Source organism: Vulpes lagopus, chromosome 18 (genome assembly GCF_018345385.1).
Source record: "Vulpes lagopus strain Blue_001 chromosome 18, ASM1834538v1, whole genome shotgun sequence".
NCBI classification, from domain to species: Eukaryota; Metazoa; Chordata; class Mammalia; order Carnivora; family Canidae; genus Vulpes; species Vulpes lagopus.
Window position 1 is genome coordinate 16,459,725 of NC_054841.1, and position 17,175 is coordinate 16,476,899.

Here is a 17,175-nt window from a genome sequence, read left to right on the forward strand (position 1 = left end):
CTCCTGTACTCCTACACCTTGGAAATCCTCCTGTCTCTAGGAATAAAGGCCCTAATGCAGCAAGTGCTTGTCTCCTAAACAGGGACAGAGGTCAGCTCCACCTCCACATCCGCAGGGCTTTGGGGGATTGCCCCAAAGGCCTTAAGAAATGTTGGCTCAGGAAATGACCGAATATTCAAATTACCATTCAAATTACCGAATAAACATACAATGCTGCTGCCTATTGGTTGATAAGAAATGCTAATTAAAGTAAATCTTCGGGATCCCTGGCTGACTCAGTGGTTTAGCATCTGCCTTCAGCCCCGGGTGTAGTCCTGGAGTCTAGGGATCGTGTCCCACCTCCGGGCTCCCTGCATGGAGCCTGCTTCTCCCTCTGCCTGTGTCTCTGCCTCTCTTTCTCTGTCTCTCATGAATAAATAAATTTTAAAAAAAGAAAGTAAATCTTTTAGAAGTAGAAAAGGAAGGGATGGACAGTGTCTAAACTCAGCAATATATAGGTCACAGAAGGAGACAGAATTCAGTCTTTTTCTGTCATCCCTGATCCCATTCATGCCGTCCTCCACCATCACAAAGTAGGAGGTACAAGCTCTATAATAAACAGAAAGAAGCTAGCTGTAGTTCTTTGAGATAGACCAGAGTGAGCATGAGCTGGGGAGGGGGGACAGAGGGAGAGGGAGAAGCAGGCTCTCCACTGAGCAGGAAGCTGGACACAGGGCTTGATCTCAGGATCCTGGGATCATGACCTGGGCCAAAGGCAGATGCTTTAACCGACTGAGCCACCAGGCGCCCATGAAGCTGGCTTTAAAAATCACCTGCCCCCAGACTTCTTTGTGACAGAAACCATCTTTGGTTCTCCGGCACCCAGCTCCAATAGAAGGTCAGTAAATGTTCCTTCAAGGATGAAACGGTGTCTGTGTGAACACTCTGGTGCTCCAATACTGTAATGGGGACAAGCAACTCAGCTGGGAGAATTCTGTGAGATACACGGTATACAAAATACACTGCTATCAGCATGGAGCTAACCATCTACTTCACACGCATCCCCATTCTCCACTTTAACAGATGTGGACACTGAGGCTAACGGAGGTTATGCCACCTGCCAAGTCCACAAAGCCAGGCACCCACCAGACCTGCACCTCCAACCCTCACCCTGTAATCCCAGCTGAGAAAGCAGAGGCCAAGTCAGTGGTGGCAACTACCCTGAGGTCCAACACACCCTTTCTATGCCCTTCCATGTTCTGGGCTCTGCTCCAGGCCGGGTGAGTCAGAAGCGGAGCGGGAAGTGGGGTGCTGGTGCAGACGCGAGAGTGTTACAGACAGTGGCCGAGAAGTGAGCTGAGGGCTGTGGGGTGCTGAGGGCTGTGGGGTGCCAGCGCACAGAGACCATCTCTCACATGGAGCCATGGAGCCCCAGGAGGAAAGTGGCAGAGGATCTGGGGGTTCTCTGGGACTTGTCATTCCCTGTAATAACATTTCCTGCACCACAATCAGAACAGGGTTCACTAAGTGCCTGACCAGAAAACTCCCGGGAATGAGAGCTGCCCTGGGAGATGGTGGCCTGAGGAAGACAGACCCTGTGCCAGGCACCCTGACCACTGCCCAGGGATCAGAGGCTTCTTTGCGGAGAGGAACTGTGGGCAAGGCCAGCAGCCAGAGTGTAAGTCTACACGCTCCCCCTGGGAAGGGGGACACGGTGGGAAGGGGGCGTTAGGTTACCTGGGCGGCACCCATCCAGGGAGGGAACAGGGTAGGCAGGCCCCCTTTGTCCTCTGCCTCCCAGGGGTCAGGCCCCAGGCACACAGGGGTAAGGCAGGCTGTAAGACAGAGGCCTGGGACCCACAGACCAGGTTCCAGGCTCCACTCTGCCACTTGCTCTCCAGAGGAGTAAGTAAAATGGAGACTGCAGTTCCTGCCTCGGCCCCAGGGCAGTCTCGATAGGCCTCTGGCTCTCTTCCCCTCACCTTCAACAGCCCCCAACTCCTCATGTAGATAGAACAGGAAGACAGGTCTCTGCAACTAAACCAAGCTGGGGCCGGCACCCTGGTGGGGGGTGGGGGGTGGGGGTGGGGCACACAAAAGACTCTCCTCCCCCTCAGGCCGAGAAGGTTTGGGGTGCTCTGTACTTCCCGCAATGTTTGAGGAGAAACGCCCACCGCCAAAAAGGAACCCAAGTAAGTGTGACCTAAAAGTCCTCCAGGCTTTGGCTTCTCCCTCGCTGCGGCTTGGAGGAAGAATCACTTTCCCTCTCCAGGGGTCGCCTCCCTCCTCGGTAAAGGCCCTAGCAGCTGACACCGCCGTCCCACCCCCACCCCGCAATTAGGCGGGAGACAAAATGACATCATGCAGGGCTTGGCCCCGGTCCCAGGAGACCCGCCCGCCCCGGCTCCGAGGCCCAAGCAAGCCCGGGGAGCGAAGCGAGGGCCCCCAAGAGCCCCCCGGCTTCGCGCGCGCACCCTGCCTCGGCGACCCCGGACTCGGCAAAGCCCGCGGAAGGCCCGCCCCGCCCGGGGGGCCGCGGCAACGGGGGGGGCAGAGGTCGGGGTGGAGGGGGATGGGGAAGCCCTCGGCCGCCCGGCGCCGCTCACCCGCGCGTCCGCCGAGACATCCCCCCGGCCCGGGCCGCGCCGCGCTCGCCCGCCCGCCGGCCGAGCCCGGAGCGGGAGCCGGGCCGGGGTCAGGGTGCAGCTGTTCGGGCCGCTCCGGGCCCCGGGGCCGCGCCGGGAGGCGTCAGCGTAGCCACAGGTCCCGCCGCTGCTCGCAGGCACTTGGCGGCCGCCGGCGCGCACAGAAGCACTTTTCTATCTCCCGCCAAGCGCGACGGCGCCGCCCGGGCCTGGCGCGCGGGCGGGCGGACGTGCGCGGGGGCGGGGCTTGCGGGCCGCGCGGGGCGGGGCCTGCGGGCGGGGGCGGAGCCTGCGGGCTGGGGGCGGGGCCTGGGGACAGGCGGGAGCGGCGGTGGCCCGGAATCCTGAAGCCGCGGTGGCTGCGACTGGTTCGGGGACTTACCGAGTTGAGCCGCCCGCCATTTGACTGAGCCCGACCCAGGCCAGCCAAGTGTGGGTCCGGGCGGCCCAGGAGTTGCCCACCCAGCAAAAACGGAGGAAAGAGTGAGACTCAGGGACGGGAGACTCAGGCCGGGGAAACCGCCTGTGCATGCAAAAGCCCCCACGCCGCTCCAAGCCGCTCCTCCGTCCCTACAGCCCACACCCTAAACTGGGCCCCTACCCTATAGACCAGAGCTGTGTCTCCCTGCTTCCTCTCCGGACTCGAATTCTACGGCTCAACCCCCGGCAGGCAGCCCCAGTGAGCTTCCTAAAATGCAAATCGGTCTTTCCTCTCCAGAACTTAAAACCTTTTTCTCCCTCAGGGTAAAATACTCCATAATCGGGTTTATAGGATTCAGCAGATCCACCACCACCCCCACCCCCACCCCCACCCCCTCCCCTAGTCTCCTTGTCTTTGCGTGGGCCATTACCTGGCCCGGAAAGCTTCCCAACCGCTCCCACCGAATTCCAATCTCCCTGGCCACGACTTGATTTGCTCAATCTGCTGATCTGCTGCTCCTGGACTGCTGTTTTCCTCTCTGAACTATGGGCACGCTGAGGTCCACGTGTTTAAACTCCTAGAGGCCTAGCAAGGATTTTCCATTTTAAGTTTCCATTTGCCAAGTACCTCCCAAGAGTCATGTCACAGGAGGCCCCCCTAGGGAGGACTGCTGAAAGGAAAGTAAATGAACTGCCAGACAGGTGCCTGGGGAAGTGTGGTTGAATCCCAGCCTCTTAGTCCCTGCTTGGATCTTAGATACCCCTTCCTGAAATCTGAGGAGGCGGCCACCTTCCTGATCACCTGGGGACAGACTAGCCCTCTGCTGCAAATTTCCATTTACCACAGCAAAAGGAACACTGACATCTTAACTGCCAGAAACTTCCACATCAGTTAATTCAGGCCTTCCCCCCACCCACTTCCTTCATAAAGTAATTCATGTGGACATCCCTTCTTCATTGCTAGAGCGTGATATTTAATAAGAGTGCAGGCTCTGAAGCCTGACTTCCTGGGGTTATGATTCCCAGCCCCATCATTTACTAGTTGTGTGATCTTAGGTAAATTACCTCTCTATGCCTGTCTTCTCATAGGTAAAAACTAGAAGATGATTTATCAAAAACTTAGCTTTTATTATGCGCCAGCCACTATTCTGTAGGCTTTTTTTTTTTAAAGATTTTATTTATTTATTGAGACACACACAGAGAGAGAGAGGCAGAGACACAGGCAGAGGGAGAAGCAGGCTCCATGCAGGAAACCAGATGCAGGACTCGATCCCAGATTTCCAGGATCACACCCCGGGCTGCAGGTGGTGCTAAACTGCTGCGCCACCAGGGCTGCCCTCTGTAGGCTTCATAAAATCATTTTAATTCATTTACTCCTCATCACAACACTGTGAGGTACTATTAATATAATCCTCTTTTGGCGAATGGTGATAATGAGAGACCAGCTCTCTCCCTTCCCCTTACCCATACTACTCCAGGCAAATGGCAAAGCAGGGATTCAAACCTGAGCCTAGGCTACCTAGTTTGAGTCTGTACCTTTTAGGTTTTTTAAACTTTATTTATTTATTCACGAGAGACACAGAGAGAGGCATTGACATAGGCAGAGGGAGAAGCAGGCTCCCTCTGGGGAGCCCAATGTGGGACTTAATCCCAGGACCCCGGGATTACCACTGGAGCCAAAGGCAGATGCTCAACCAACGAGCCACCCAGGCAGGCACCCCTAGTCTGTATTTTTTAGAGATTTTATATTTATTTTAAGAGAAAGAGAGAGGAAGTGAGTACAAGCAGGGAGCGAATAGCAGAGGGAGAGGGGCAGAGAGAGAAGCAGACTCCCCACTGAGCAGAGTTGCTGACAGGGCTCCATCCCAGAATCCTGGGATCATGACCTGAGCCAAAGGCAGAGCTTAACCAACTGAGCCACCCAGGCGTCCGAGAGCCTATGCTCTTAATCACTACACCCACCTACTAGGGTGGTTGTACGATTAAATAAATGTGTAAACCATTGAGAATAATTCCTAGCCCATAGGAAGTACTACTTTAGTTTTAGTTGTGTTACGTTAATAATGAAGGCTACTCAGAAGAAAGGCAGGGACAAGGGGCCCCTGTCTTAAGAGGAAACTACTTTGAAAAGAATAAAGACCCCATCCTTGTTATTCTAGACTACCCAGTGCCCCAGCCTTAAGTCATCCTACTGGGAGGATTTAAAATTTGTAAGGGACACAAAGGAAGAGAATGACCTTGGGTGTCCTAATCCGGGGCCAGCTCAACAGCCAGCAGGATATTTAAAGAGTTTAATTGGGTGGCCTGAGCAGGCCTGCCTTAAGGCAGTGACGACTGCTGTCTTCTTGTCCCCAGGCTATGAAACACAACCCCAGAAGGAAACCTCCACCCTTCTCCACATGAACTACTTGATAGGTAGAGGAGTTGTATGGACAAAAACTCTCCAAAAGCTCATCAGCTAATAGGGAAATGAGTGAACATAAAATTAAATCTATAAAGGTAAAGATAAACTGCACACTGTGGATGCCCACCATAAAGGTTATTCAGACTTTGGTGATTTGGGAATTTGCAAGGTAGCCAATAAGGGGAATAACACTTCAGGCAGAGGGAACAGCCAGTGCATGCTAGGAAGAAGAAATATTAAGTCCTCAGGGATTGGCCAGAGTTGCAGTCATTTTTGAGTCTTCTCTCACATCACTTACCTGATCTTTCTGCAAATCGTATCAGCTCTACCCTCAAAACTCTACCTCCAAAATATATCCAGGGGCAACACATAAAAAGATGCTCAATACCATGTCATCAGGGAAATGAAAATCAAAACCATCCAGTCACACGGAGCCAAGAAAAATGAGCACATATGTTCACACGAGTTTTTCATAGTTTTATTTGTAATAGGCCCAAAATGGAAACAACCCAAATGTCCATCAACAGATGACCGAATAAACAAATGATAATTATAAAATAAATATATCCATACAGTGGAATACTACCAAACAATAAAAAGCAATTGCTGATACAATATGAATCCCAAAATAATTATGTCCGAGTAGATACCATATGATGTCATTTACATACAACTGTAGAAATTGCAGAACAGAACCAATTAAAGCAAAAAATGGGTTGCAGAGAAAGGATTACAAAGGGACAAGAGGAATTATGGGGGAATGAATGATAATGTTCTATTTGTAATATTCTAAAGGTCCCTCTTTGATCACAGGGAGGGGTATGGGGTTACTGACCAGAAAAGAGGGGAACCAACTAAACATGATCTGCCTGGGTTTGTCCAGATCATGCCAGCCCCTGCTGTGTCCTCCTTTATGCAACTACATGGGTCCAGAATTCGGTCTCTTAGGGAGTTAGGGACAAATGAGGCTAGGCAGGGGGCCATGGAACTAGGCTCACAAAAATCCCGAAAATGTGGAGATGAAAGTAAACCAGAGATAAATAAACCAGACCATCCGGTCCCAGGTGCCAGAGGTGGGCTGTTGTTGTAACAAACAGTTCCTTGTGACTAACAAGGAATTACTGGACCCGAGAAAGGAAGTAAGCCCATTAAAGATGTTATCACGGGTCCTTACTTAATGACGGTATCAATAGATTAATATTGAAAGGATTTGGGGGAGCCCGGGTGGCTCAGAGGTGGAGCTCCTGCCTTCAGCCCAGGGCGTGATCCCGGGGTCCTGGGATGGAGTCCCGCGTCAGGCTCCCTGCGTGGGGCGGGCTTCTCCCTCGGCCTATGTCTCTGCCTCTCTCTCCGTGTCTCATGAATAAATAAAACAAAATATCTTTTTAAATTAATTAATTTTTTTAAAAAGGATCTGGGCTCCCTGGCGGGCTTTCAATAAAAGACCAACCCTACAAGCCCTCAGTGGCAACCCTGTCGGGGCCCCTCTCACCTGAGCTTTCTCTGCATCTTTGCTTAATAAATACCGCTTTACAGTCTCCTGCGTGCACGACATTCACGCTTCGACTCCCCGAGACCAGGACCAAGCTCTCCCGTACGGTTAGGAACCACCTAATGCAAGTTTCCTGCGTTCCTGTAAGGGGAGGAGCCTCGGGGATGAGCGCCAGAGACCTGGGCTGCTTCGCCTGCGCCGCGTCCAGTCCACACCCTGACCTCCGCCCCGGGCCTTCAGGGCATCAGCTTTCACGAGCTTAGCCTTCTTTGGCAGTGCGGCCACTTGTCCGGGAACCGAGCCGGGGACGACTCGCAGGGACGCCGAAACCTTGTCCCGCGGCGGTGGAAACCACCTCCCCAGCCCGGCCAGGCCCCGCGGCCGCGCAGGGCGTGCGGCGCCATTACCACCCTCTTCTGTGAAGACGGAGGAAAGATCAGGCTTTGGAGTGCAGCTGGCAGTCCGTGGCCGCCGCTGTGAACCGGAGCGAGGGACGCGGCCGGCCTCAGGAGCCCTCGGGGCAGTCCGGGCCGCCGGGAGAGCGAGGCCGACGGACCACCCCGCGAGCGCCCCGTCCCCCGCGCCGCGCGGAGCATGGCGGGAGTCGCGCCGCCTGACGTCACCAGGGGCGCCTGCGCTCGGAGGCCTGGAGCCCGGCTGCCTTGCCCCGCGCTCGTACGTCGCGCGCGGTCCCGCCGGCGCCGCGCAGTCGGGGGTGTTATCGCCGGGAGGCTTCCCCCGACGCCTGCCGTTTCGGGTCGTGCGGAGGACGGGTGAAGGGAGAGGCCAGGGCCGGAGAGGGAGCAGGGCAGGTGGGGGTCGGCCCGGCCCGGCCCGGCGGCCTGACTCCCCGAGGACGACGGCCACGCCGTCAGGCCCCCGACGCTGCGGGATCCCTTCGCGCGGCTTGTAACCATTTGCGCCTCCCAAGTTCCTTTCGCTCCCCGATTACCTCGTGAGCTGCGGGAGCAGGGCGCCAGGATAGATAAAGGCGGTGGGCTGCGTGGCAAACCTGGTATTAGCAAGATTTGTTACTCTTTTTGAAGATATTTTCTGTTGAAGCCTGGGGGAGAAATTGGTGACATCGGTCTTAGAAAGGGGAACTGAGTGGCCGAAGAGGGCGGATTCTTTTCAACATCCCTCGGTTCCGTGCCTAGGCACTGCTTGGGTTTTTACTTAATTTTTAAAATTTCATTAGGGCACTGAGTTTGAGTAAAACCTCTCATATTTGGTTTTATAAACAAATGGTTTAGCAAAAGCCACATCGTAGATGTGTGAATCATAAGAACCACAAATTCTCCTTCTTGGTCTTGGGGAGAGCAGAGACCCTCGTTCCCAACAACACTGTCTCCGCTTCCTCCGTGTATCATCTCCCCTTCGCGTGGACACTCCTGTTTCTCTGATCAGAGACCTATTGGAGTTCAACAAATAAAACCTCCAGCAGTTGTTTTTACGCTGTTACCAGCAAGGACTGATAACCATCACTTTCTGAGTGTGTGTGTCTGTGTGTGTTTTAAGAGTGAAGTTGAAATACTTGTTCAAGTCTGTTAACTTTTCATGTTTGAATTTAAAAACACCCCTGCTCACTACCTTAACCAGTCTATTGAACTTAATTGCATTAATAGAGGACCAGTCTAACATACACAGCATCAGCTAGAAGATATTCTTGCCAAAAATGTCTAATTCAAAGCTAATCAAGCCTTTAAACCTAACTTTGCATTTGAAGGAAAGAAGATAATGGGATAATAGACACCATAATAAAATCATCAAAATATCCAGAATGTGGGACACCTAATTTAGTTGTCAAAAAAAAGTCATTAAAAAAAAAGAAGAAGAAGAAAGGAAAAAACACAGGGAGACTGGGATTTAAAGAGACTAAAAAAAGGGATCCCTGCATGGCTCAGGGGTTTAGCACCTGCCTTCAGCCCAGGGCGTGATCCTGGAGTCCCAGGATGGAGTCCCACGTCAGGCTCCCTGCATGGAGCCTGCTTCTCCCTCTGCCTGTGTCTCTGCCTCTGTGTGTGTGTGTCTTTCATGAATAAATAGAATCTTTATTTTTTTTAAATAAAATCTTTAAAAAAAATTAAAAAGAGCCTGAAAAAAAGACAAGTCCAATGTGAGAACTATCACTGGCTTCTGACTTGAAAAAACATCTATAAAACACATTTTGGGGACAATTAGGGAACGTCTGAATAAGCATTATCTTATATTATGAATAAGGTGGAATAATGCTATATTATAGTTCTATAATATAATGGTATGATAAGGTATATAAGAAAGTATGTAATGTCTGAAATTTAACACTGAAGTATTCAGTAAACTATACACACATATAAAGCATGTATGGTAATATGTTAATTTTTTTAACGTTTCAAATTTTCCGTAAGAAATCGGGGAAAAACCTGCATCCTTGCCATAAGTCATCCATAGATAAAGGGAAAAAGCCACATGATCCATGGCATGACAGGCTTTGCCCCCTTTCAAAGCACTTTCTCCCGTCAGTTTAATGGGAATAGCTCCAGGTTAGTAGGTAGGCCGTCAGTATTCCTCTGCTCCTAGGTCTCTCTGGGCCTCTGTCCCTTTCGGGAAATGAAGTTGGATTAGATTCAGATCCAAAAAGTTCTTTTTTAGGGTCGCCTGGGTGCCTCAGCAGTTGAGTGTCTGCCTTTGGCCCAGGGCATGATCCCGGGGTCCTGGCATCAAGTCCCACATCAGGCTCCTTGCAGGGAGCCTGATTCTCCCTCAGCCTATGTCTCTGCTTCTCTTGCTGTCTCTCATGAATAAATAAAGATATCTTAAAAAAAAAAAGGTTCTTTCTAAAATTGCAGGTATGTGTTTTAGTCATCTACTGCTGCATAACTCTTCCAAATTAGTGGCTTAAAATTCATTATGTTTGTGCATTCTGTGGGTCAGGGATTAAGAAAGGTGCAGGGACAGCTTAACTGCTCCATGATGTCTGGGGCCTCAGCTGGGACAACTTAAAGGCTAGGAGTGACTTGCTGGGGACAAGAAGCATTTGGAAGCGTCTTCATTCACATGTTTAGCAGGTGATGCTTGTGTAAGTTGGGACCTCTAGCTGTTAGCCAGAACACCTAAACATGGCCTATCACAGTCTGTCCAAGTGGCCTCAGACTTCTTGCGTTGTTGGCTTGTGGCTCTAAAGGTGAGTGTCCCAAGAGAACCAGGCAAAAGCTATATAACCTTCTATGAACTAGCTTCAGACGTCACATAGTGTCATTTCCACTACAGTGCCAAATTCAGAGGGAAGGAACATAGACCTTACCTCTCAAGAGCAGGAGCATCAAACCCACAGTTTAAGAGAAAAGGATATGGGCTGGAAGATAATTGTTGAGTATACATTTTGGAATGTATTCCAAATACATTGTCACAACACTCCTGTTGTTCTATAACTGGTCTTCTTTCAGCAGGCCTTCAAATTCTGTCCTCTGAACAAAGTGGTTTCCCCCTTCCCCCAAGATGGCTCTGGCTTGGCTACTTTGATTTTTTTTTTTTTTTTTTTTAATTCATGATAGAGAGAGAGGCAGAGACACAGGCAGAGACACAGGCAGAGGGAGAAGCAGGCTCCATGCTGGGAGCCCGACGCGGGACTCAATCCCAGGACTCCAGGATCGCACCCTGGGCCAAAGGCAGGCGCTAAACCACCGAGCCACCTTGGGATCCCCTGCCTTGGCTACTTTGAATAAGCCCTACACTAGGGCTTGAGTGTGTGAGAGAATGGAAGCCTGTGAACAAAGCTTTCACATGAATAAATCATTTGAAATTCAGGATGTGAGCCTTTTTTCCCAAGATTTTTAAATTTCTTTTTTTTTTTTAAAGATTTATTTATTTATTTATGATAGACATAGAGAGAGAGAGGCAGAGACACAGGAGGAGGGAGAAGCAGGCTCCATGCCGGGAGCCCGATGTGGGACTCGATCCCAGGACTCCAGGATCGCACCCTGGGCCAAAGGCAGGAGCTAAACCGCTGAGCCACCCAGGGATCCCCGATTTTTAAATTTATAAAAGTATTAATTCCTTGATAGACTATTCTCATGACTTCAATTATCAACTGCATATGAACTAAGATCTTGAGACTGGATCTCTCTTCTAAACCTCAGAAATTTCTATTTACTGGTTATTTCCACTGGTATGATGGCCATCATCTCAACCGGACCTTGTATGCTCCAAAACAGCTCGCCCTTCAGACTCCCCATCTTCCAGTAGCTCTATTGCTTCCCAGGATATTAGGCTCAAAATCTTGCCTATCTGACCCTCAATCATTGTACCAAATCTATCAGAATGCCACCTTTCCAGGCACCTGGGTGACTCCGGTGTCTGACTTGATTTCAGCAGGTCATGATCTCAGGATTGTGAGCTCCAGTCAGGCTCGTGCTCAGTTCAAAGTCTGCTTAGGATTTTTTCTCTCCCTCTCCCTAATAAATTTTGAAAAAAAAATTTTTAAATGCCACCTCTCCTACAACAGCACTTTAGTTCACATCCTCATTACTTCCTCTTGAGGTTATATCACACCCTCTCATGGCCTTCCTTCCATAGTTCCCATCTTTATAGAACCCACAAGCTAAGCTGTTTCCACTGCACTGCATCCCTTACACACTGGCAGTAGTTCTGCAATCTTCTATCTGGCTTTCAGGGTTCCCCAACGCTGATTCCCAATATATCCAGTAGACTGCTATACATATCCACCTCAGCTGCCCCACATTCAAGCAGGTACAGTCAGTCTCCCATTGTCCTTGGACAGATGATCACATTATAACCCAAAATGATGACAGAATTCAGTGCTTCAGGAGCTCAGAGGAGGGTGACAAAGTGTGGGTAGAGCCGACAGCCTCCAAATGGTTGTGTCCTGTGGACAGCTGGGAGATGAAGAGGTAAGTCATCCATGTAAGGAAGGTATTGATCTACTATTTTACCTTTTTCATTAGGCACATGGGCAAACAGACTGGGTTAAGTTTGTTTTACATCCTTCTGAGCTAGTCCAAAAACTCAACAATATTCATAAGCTTGACATTTATGCCTTTGATAAAGGAGACTCAAATTCAGAACTAGAGTCTGAAGAAAAGACTTCAATGCAAGACTCAAATTATAAAAGTACAGGTTCAGTCAGATTTAATTTTAAAAATGGAACATATCTTACATAAGGATCTTTTTAGACATGTTATACCTATGTAGTCACTACAGGAGATGCACAGGCCTATAACTTGGGGTAAAGAGTATATAGACAATTTTGTAAGGATTTGAAAAACAATTCAAAAATAGTTTACAAAGAGAATTAGGCAGAAGATGCTTCAAGAGGCATGATTCTCAGAAATTGTTCTGGAATGCTGGTTCACTTGTATCAATGTCATGTTCCTGGATGAGAGAATAAGATAGAATTTTAGTATTTCAGTACAAAGCATGAGATGTGAACTCTGGTGTTTTACACTGTGATTAAGATTCTGAATCATCATTAATTGGAACACATAAGTAATCTCTGGCTTGAAGGCTGGATCCAGCTGAAGGATCCAAGTTTTCACTCTAAGGACAGGGCTTTTGACTACTGCCCACCATCCACCACAAGGAGTAGGGAGCAAATACAGTTGAAGGCACCAATGCAAAGACCGCAGAAGACTTCTTACCTTGGACTGAGGGGCTGTCTCTGCCTTGCCAGTAAGGTAAGTACTGAGAATGTACCTGAGCCCCATCCCACATTTCAGTGCCCCAGCAGTTACATCAACTCCCTTCTGGGTTCCCTTGATGGCACTTTATCTCGAGCACTGCAACTCCCCTATAATATTCCTGTCCCCCCTACAGAACGTGGCTCAGAAAGAGACAGCAAAGGCTGCATCCATCTTGTTCACTCCAATGCCCTCAACATCTAGCACCATGAGTATCCAGCATAGCCAGCCCCTGCCAGTAGAGTATCTAACCTTTCCACTCAGCATCTAAAATCCTAAGCATGTATGTATGTATGTGGAATGACTGAATGGCATATATGGTATGAATGTACATACACATATATATGAAAAATGGACCCTTACACTGTTTTATAGCTTTTGCCCCTGCAACCTCATTTACTATATCCTGAATGTCTTCTTCCCAAGTCCTTAAACATTCTTCTGAACATTTTTAATGTTATGGCTACACCCTAGGTACTTAACCAGTTCCCTACTGATGAAGATTTTTCTTCTATTAAAACAGTACTAAAAATAAAAAATAAAAAAAAATAAAAAAAAAAAAAAAAAATAAAACAGTACTACACTGAGCATCCTGGTTGGTAAATCTATACACATTTAGGATTATACTATTAAGACAAATGCTAAGGATTAGAATTACTATGTCAAAGGTACCTACATTTTCGGGGCTTTTGAACAATATTATAAAACAGATCACCAGAAAAGTGAGACAAATTTATTCTCCCATCAGTAGTATATAAATGCCCATTTACCAACTGGTTGAATAAACCAAATGAAGACCAGACATAATTTTAAAGTCCTTGGTCCTCAATCCAGAAAGATGATTTCTGACATAAGGTGCTGACCTTGTGGCCAGCTTCTCTATACTTTTCCCAGGTCTCTACCCACACTGACATCACTGTTATGCCTCAAACATGTCAGGCAGGGAAAGCCCAGCCTGAGGGTCTTTGCACAGGTCTTCCCTCTGTGTGGGACACTTGTCTCCCAACTATTGGCATGGTGAAATCCCTCAACACTTTCAGGTTTTGCTCCAATGTCAACTTTATAGTGGGACCTACTCTAACCACCCTCCCTATTTAATAACTGCCACATTCAGCACACTTGATCCCTGCTCTACCTTTTTAATGCCATCATCTTATACTATATATTATATGATTTACTTACATATTTATGTCTACTGTCTAGTTCCTCCAGCTAGAACATGAGTTCTATAAGTGCAGGGATTGTTGTCTGTTTTGTTTACCTAATAGATACTTAATGAGTATTTGCAGAATGAATGGATGGCATAAAACCTAAGAAGTCCAGTTTAGGAAAGATACCACCACTGAAAGGGCTCCCACTTCAGTGGGCTTTCTAGACTCTACCTGGTTCAATTTCTTGAACTCCACCACTTGGAAGAAGATATGCTCAAGAATATGTTTGGCATCTTGTTGGTCTTTTGGTAGTTTACTGGTTACTCCAAGAATGTCACCACACTTTCTGACATAGAATTCCAGATCTTCTTCAGTACCTAGGCACAGTGGTGGCAATCAGATGAGCCTTTATTTCCCATCCTTCCCCCAGTTCAGACTCACTGTGGTTTAGGTATGCCTTTGTCAGGTTCCTATACCTCTCAAGATCACTCACCTTTTCCTAGGGTGATGTGACCACAGGATTTAAACAATAATAAACTAAAGAGATCTCTGATGTGCTGCTTTTATAAATTAGGACAAAAATGTGACACTTGTAATTGAAATAAAGCTGGACTGGTTCTGGCTCTCCTACTCCCAGATCCAGAATTTCTACATTACAAAGAACAGGAAGAACTAGTAGGAAATCAAATTACCATTTTTTCTGAATGCAGCAAGGACCATTAGGAGAAGGGCATATGGGTATTAAATAGCATTTATTAAAGCAATATTATAGAAAAGGAAATTAAAGAAAAAAAACACTCATACTTCCATCCATACCGTATCTCTGTGCAGCCATCCCCAGCAGCCCAATATCAAAGATGGATAGCCATTACATCCCTTCTTATACTAGACTATAATTCTTTGTTTCCTCTTCTGATGTATATTTTTTAAGGTTATGATAGAAATGTAAGTTTTTATTAAAATATTCAAACCATATAGCTACAAATCTCATGCTCTAACTCTGTCCCCACCAATACAACCTAAGGTAATTACTGCCATGTGCACCTACATATTTACATATGTGTAAACAATGGGATCAAACTATAATAGTTCTGTAAGTTGCTTTCATCATTTAACATCATGGACATCTCAAGTCAAAGCTTATGCTCTGTATCTTTCTTATAACAGATGTATTTGATTTATTTATTAACACTGTATTTCATTTATTTCTTATTTATTTATTTATTTATTTTTATTTATTTGAGAGATGCCTGGGTGGCTCAGTGGCTTAGTACTGCCTTCGGCCGAGGGCGTAATCCTGGAGTGCCGGGATGGAGTCCCAGATTGGGCTCCCTGCATGGAGCCTGCTTCTCCCTCTGCCTAAGTCTCTGCCTCTCTGTCTCTGTGTCCCTCATGAATAAATAAATAAAATCTTAAAAAAAAAAAAAGATTTTATTTATTTGAGATAGAAAGTGAGTGAGAGAGAGAGAGAGAGAGAGAGCATGATCAGGGGGAGGGGCTACAATTAATATCTCTATAGCTATATTTTTTGTTTCACATTTCTATAAGGATCTCTATAGGATAAATTGCTAGAAACATATGTTGGATCAAAGCATCTGACCCTTCACAGGTCTGTTACTTTTTTTTAATACCTTATTTATTTATGAGAGACACAAAGAGAAAGGCAGAGACATAGGCAGAGGGAGAAGTAGGTTCCCTGTAAGGAGCCCCACGTGGGACTCAATCCCAGATCCTAGGATCACACCGTGAGCCGAAGGCAGACACTCAACCATTGAGGCACCCAGGCATCCCAGGTCTGTTATTCTTTTTTTTTTTTTTTTCCAGGTCTGTTATTCTTAATCACTATGTCTTGCTAATTTTTGACTGCTTAGCATCTACCACAATGCCTGACACAAAAGAGAGATGCAGTGAAGGTGCTTTACATTGAACTGTTTTCATTTCTGCATACTCCTTCCTGGTCTGTGGGCACATAAAGATGTTCACATCCTTAGGATCCTACTGAACATGCAATTTTTTTTTAATTTTTTATTTTATTTATGATAGTCACAGACAGAGAGAGAGAGAGGCAGAGACATAGGCAGAGGGCGAAGCAGGCTCCATGCACCGGGAGCCCGACGTGGGATTTGATCCCGGGTCCCCAGGATCGCGCCCTGGGCCAAAGGCAGGCGCTAGCTAAACCGCTGCGCCACCCAGGGATCCCTTTTTTTTTTTTAACATGCAATTTTCTATCTTGCCTTCCTTCACTTAGGATTCTCATTTAAAAAAAAAAAAAAAAAAAAAGATTCTCACTTAATTTGGAGTCACACCCAGGCATTTTCTTTGGGTCGGGGCCAAGGCATGGGGGACAGGCAGGATGAAAGTATCATTGCAAGAGTGGCTGTCCCTGTCTTGGGATTTAGAACCAGAAACACTCTCAATGGGACGTGTGGGTCACTGTCTGGACTTCAGAAACCTTTTTTATAATGACATGTTGTGGGGTGCCTGGGTGGCTCAGTGGTTAAGCGTCTGCCTTTGACACAGGTCATGATCCCAGGGTCCTGGGATCGAGTCCCGCATTGGGCTCCCCAGAGAGCCTGCTTCTCCTTCTGACTATGTCTCTGCCTCTCTGTGTCTCTCATGAATGAATAAATAAATAAACAAACAAACAAATAAATAAATAATCTTTAAAAAAATAAAAATATAATTGACATGTCATCCCATTGAATGAATGTGACACAATTTACTATCATTTCTCTGCTAGTGAACATTAAGCCCAAATGTTTAAATAATTTTGATTCCCAATCTTAAATAATATGCAGTCATCTGTATACCTACCTTCATTCATCTCTTTAGATTAGATTCCCAGGAGTAGGGTCACTGCCTCAAAATGGATTAATTTTATGCCTCTAAGCACATGTGCACAGGCCCATTTGCTATGTAGGAGGCAAGGCATGTCAGAAGGAGCAGTGGGCCCAGAGTTAGAAGAACCACTCACCATACAGCCGTGTGGCCTGGGACCTCACCTCATGATCCACATATCAAGGTGGGCACACATAACTCTCTCCAGGATCCCTTCCAGTTTGAAGTCTCTATAATTCTTTTGGCCCTGACTGAGTTTTCTTATTTAAACTGCTCCTATGACCAATGACCTAGATTTGCTAAGTGGCAGCCAGGGTCAGAATCCATCCTCCAGTTACTCAATAGGACACAACTAAGGACCTACAGCAATTAAAGGTAAGACCTTGGCTTCTGCTTCTTTTTTTTTTTTTTTGAATAAATATTATTTATTTATTCATGAGAGACACAGAGAGAGGCAGAGACATAGGCAGAGGGAGAAGCAGACTCCCCAGGGGGAACCTGATGCAGAACACAATCCCAGGACCCCAGGATCACTCCCTGAGCCAAACAAAGGTAGTTGCTCAACCACGGA

General features: G+C 47.4%; 2 protein-coding genes across 7 annotated transcripts in view; both read right to left on the reverse strand.

Annotated features, from left to right (window-relative positions):
* MYBL2 (MYB proto-oncogene like 2) overlaps nucleotides 1-2,795 on the reverse strand; it is a 36,904-nt gene extending 34,109 nt beyond the window's left edge. For both annotated transcript variants that reach the window (XM_041732195.1, XM_041732194.1), the window contains exon 1: nucleotides 2,586-2,795. In XM_041732195.1, coding sequence (XP_041588129.1) covers nucleotides 2,586-2,605 — 20 coding nt within the window. In that variant the 5' untranslated portion in view covers nucleotides 2,606-2,795. The remainder of the gene's footprint in view (nucleotides 1-2,585) is intronic.
* A 9,255-nt stretch (nucleotides 2,796-12,050) lies between these two features.
* Nucleotides 12,051-17,175, reverse strand: part of IFT52 (intraflagellar transport 52) — a 38,669-nt gene continuing 33,544 nt past the window's right edge. For all 5 annotated transcript variants that reach the window (XM_041732668.1, XM_041732667.1, XM_041732670.1 and 2 more), the window contains 2 exons: nucleotides 13,998-14,143; nucleotides 12,051-12,310 (listed from right to left, as the gene is read on the reverse strand). In XM_041732668.1, coding sequence (XP_041588602.1) covers nucleotides 12,263-12,310; nucleotides 13,998-14,143 — 194 coding nt within the window. In that variant the 3' untranslated portion in view covers nucleotides 12,051-12,262. The remainder of the gene's footprint in view (nucleotides 12,311-13,997; nucleotides 14,144-17,175) is intronic.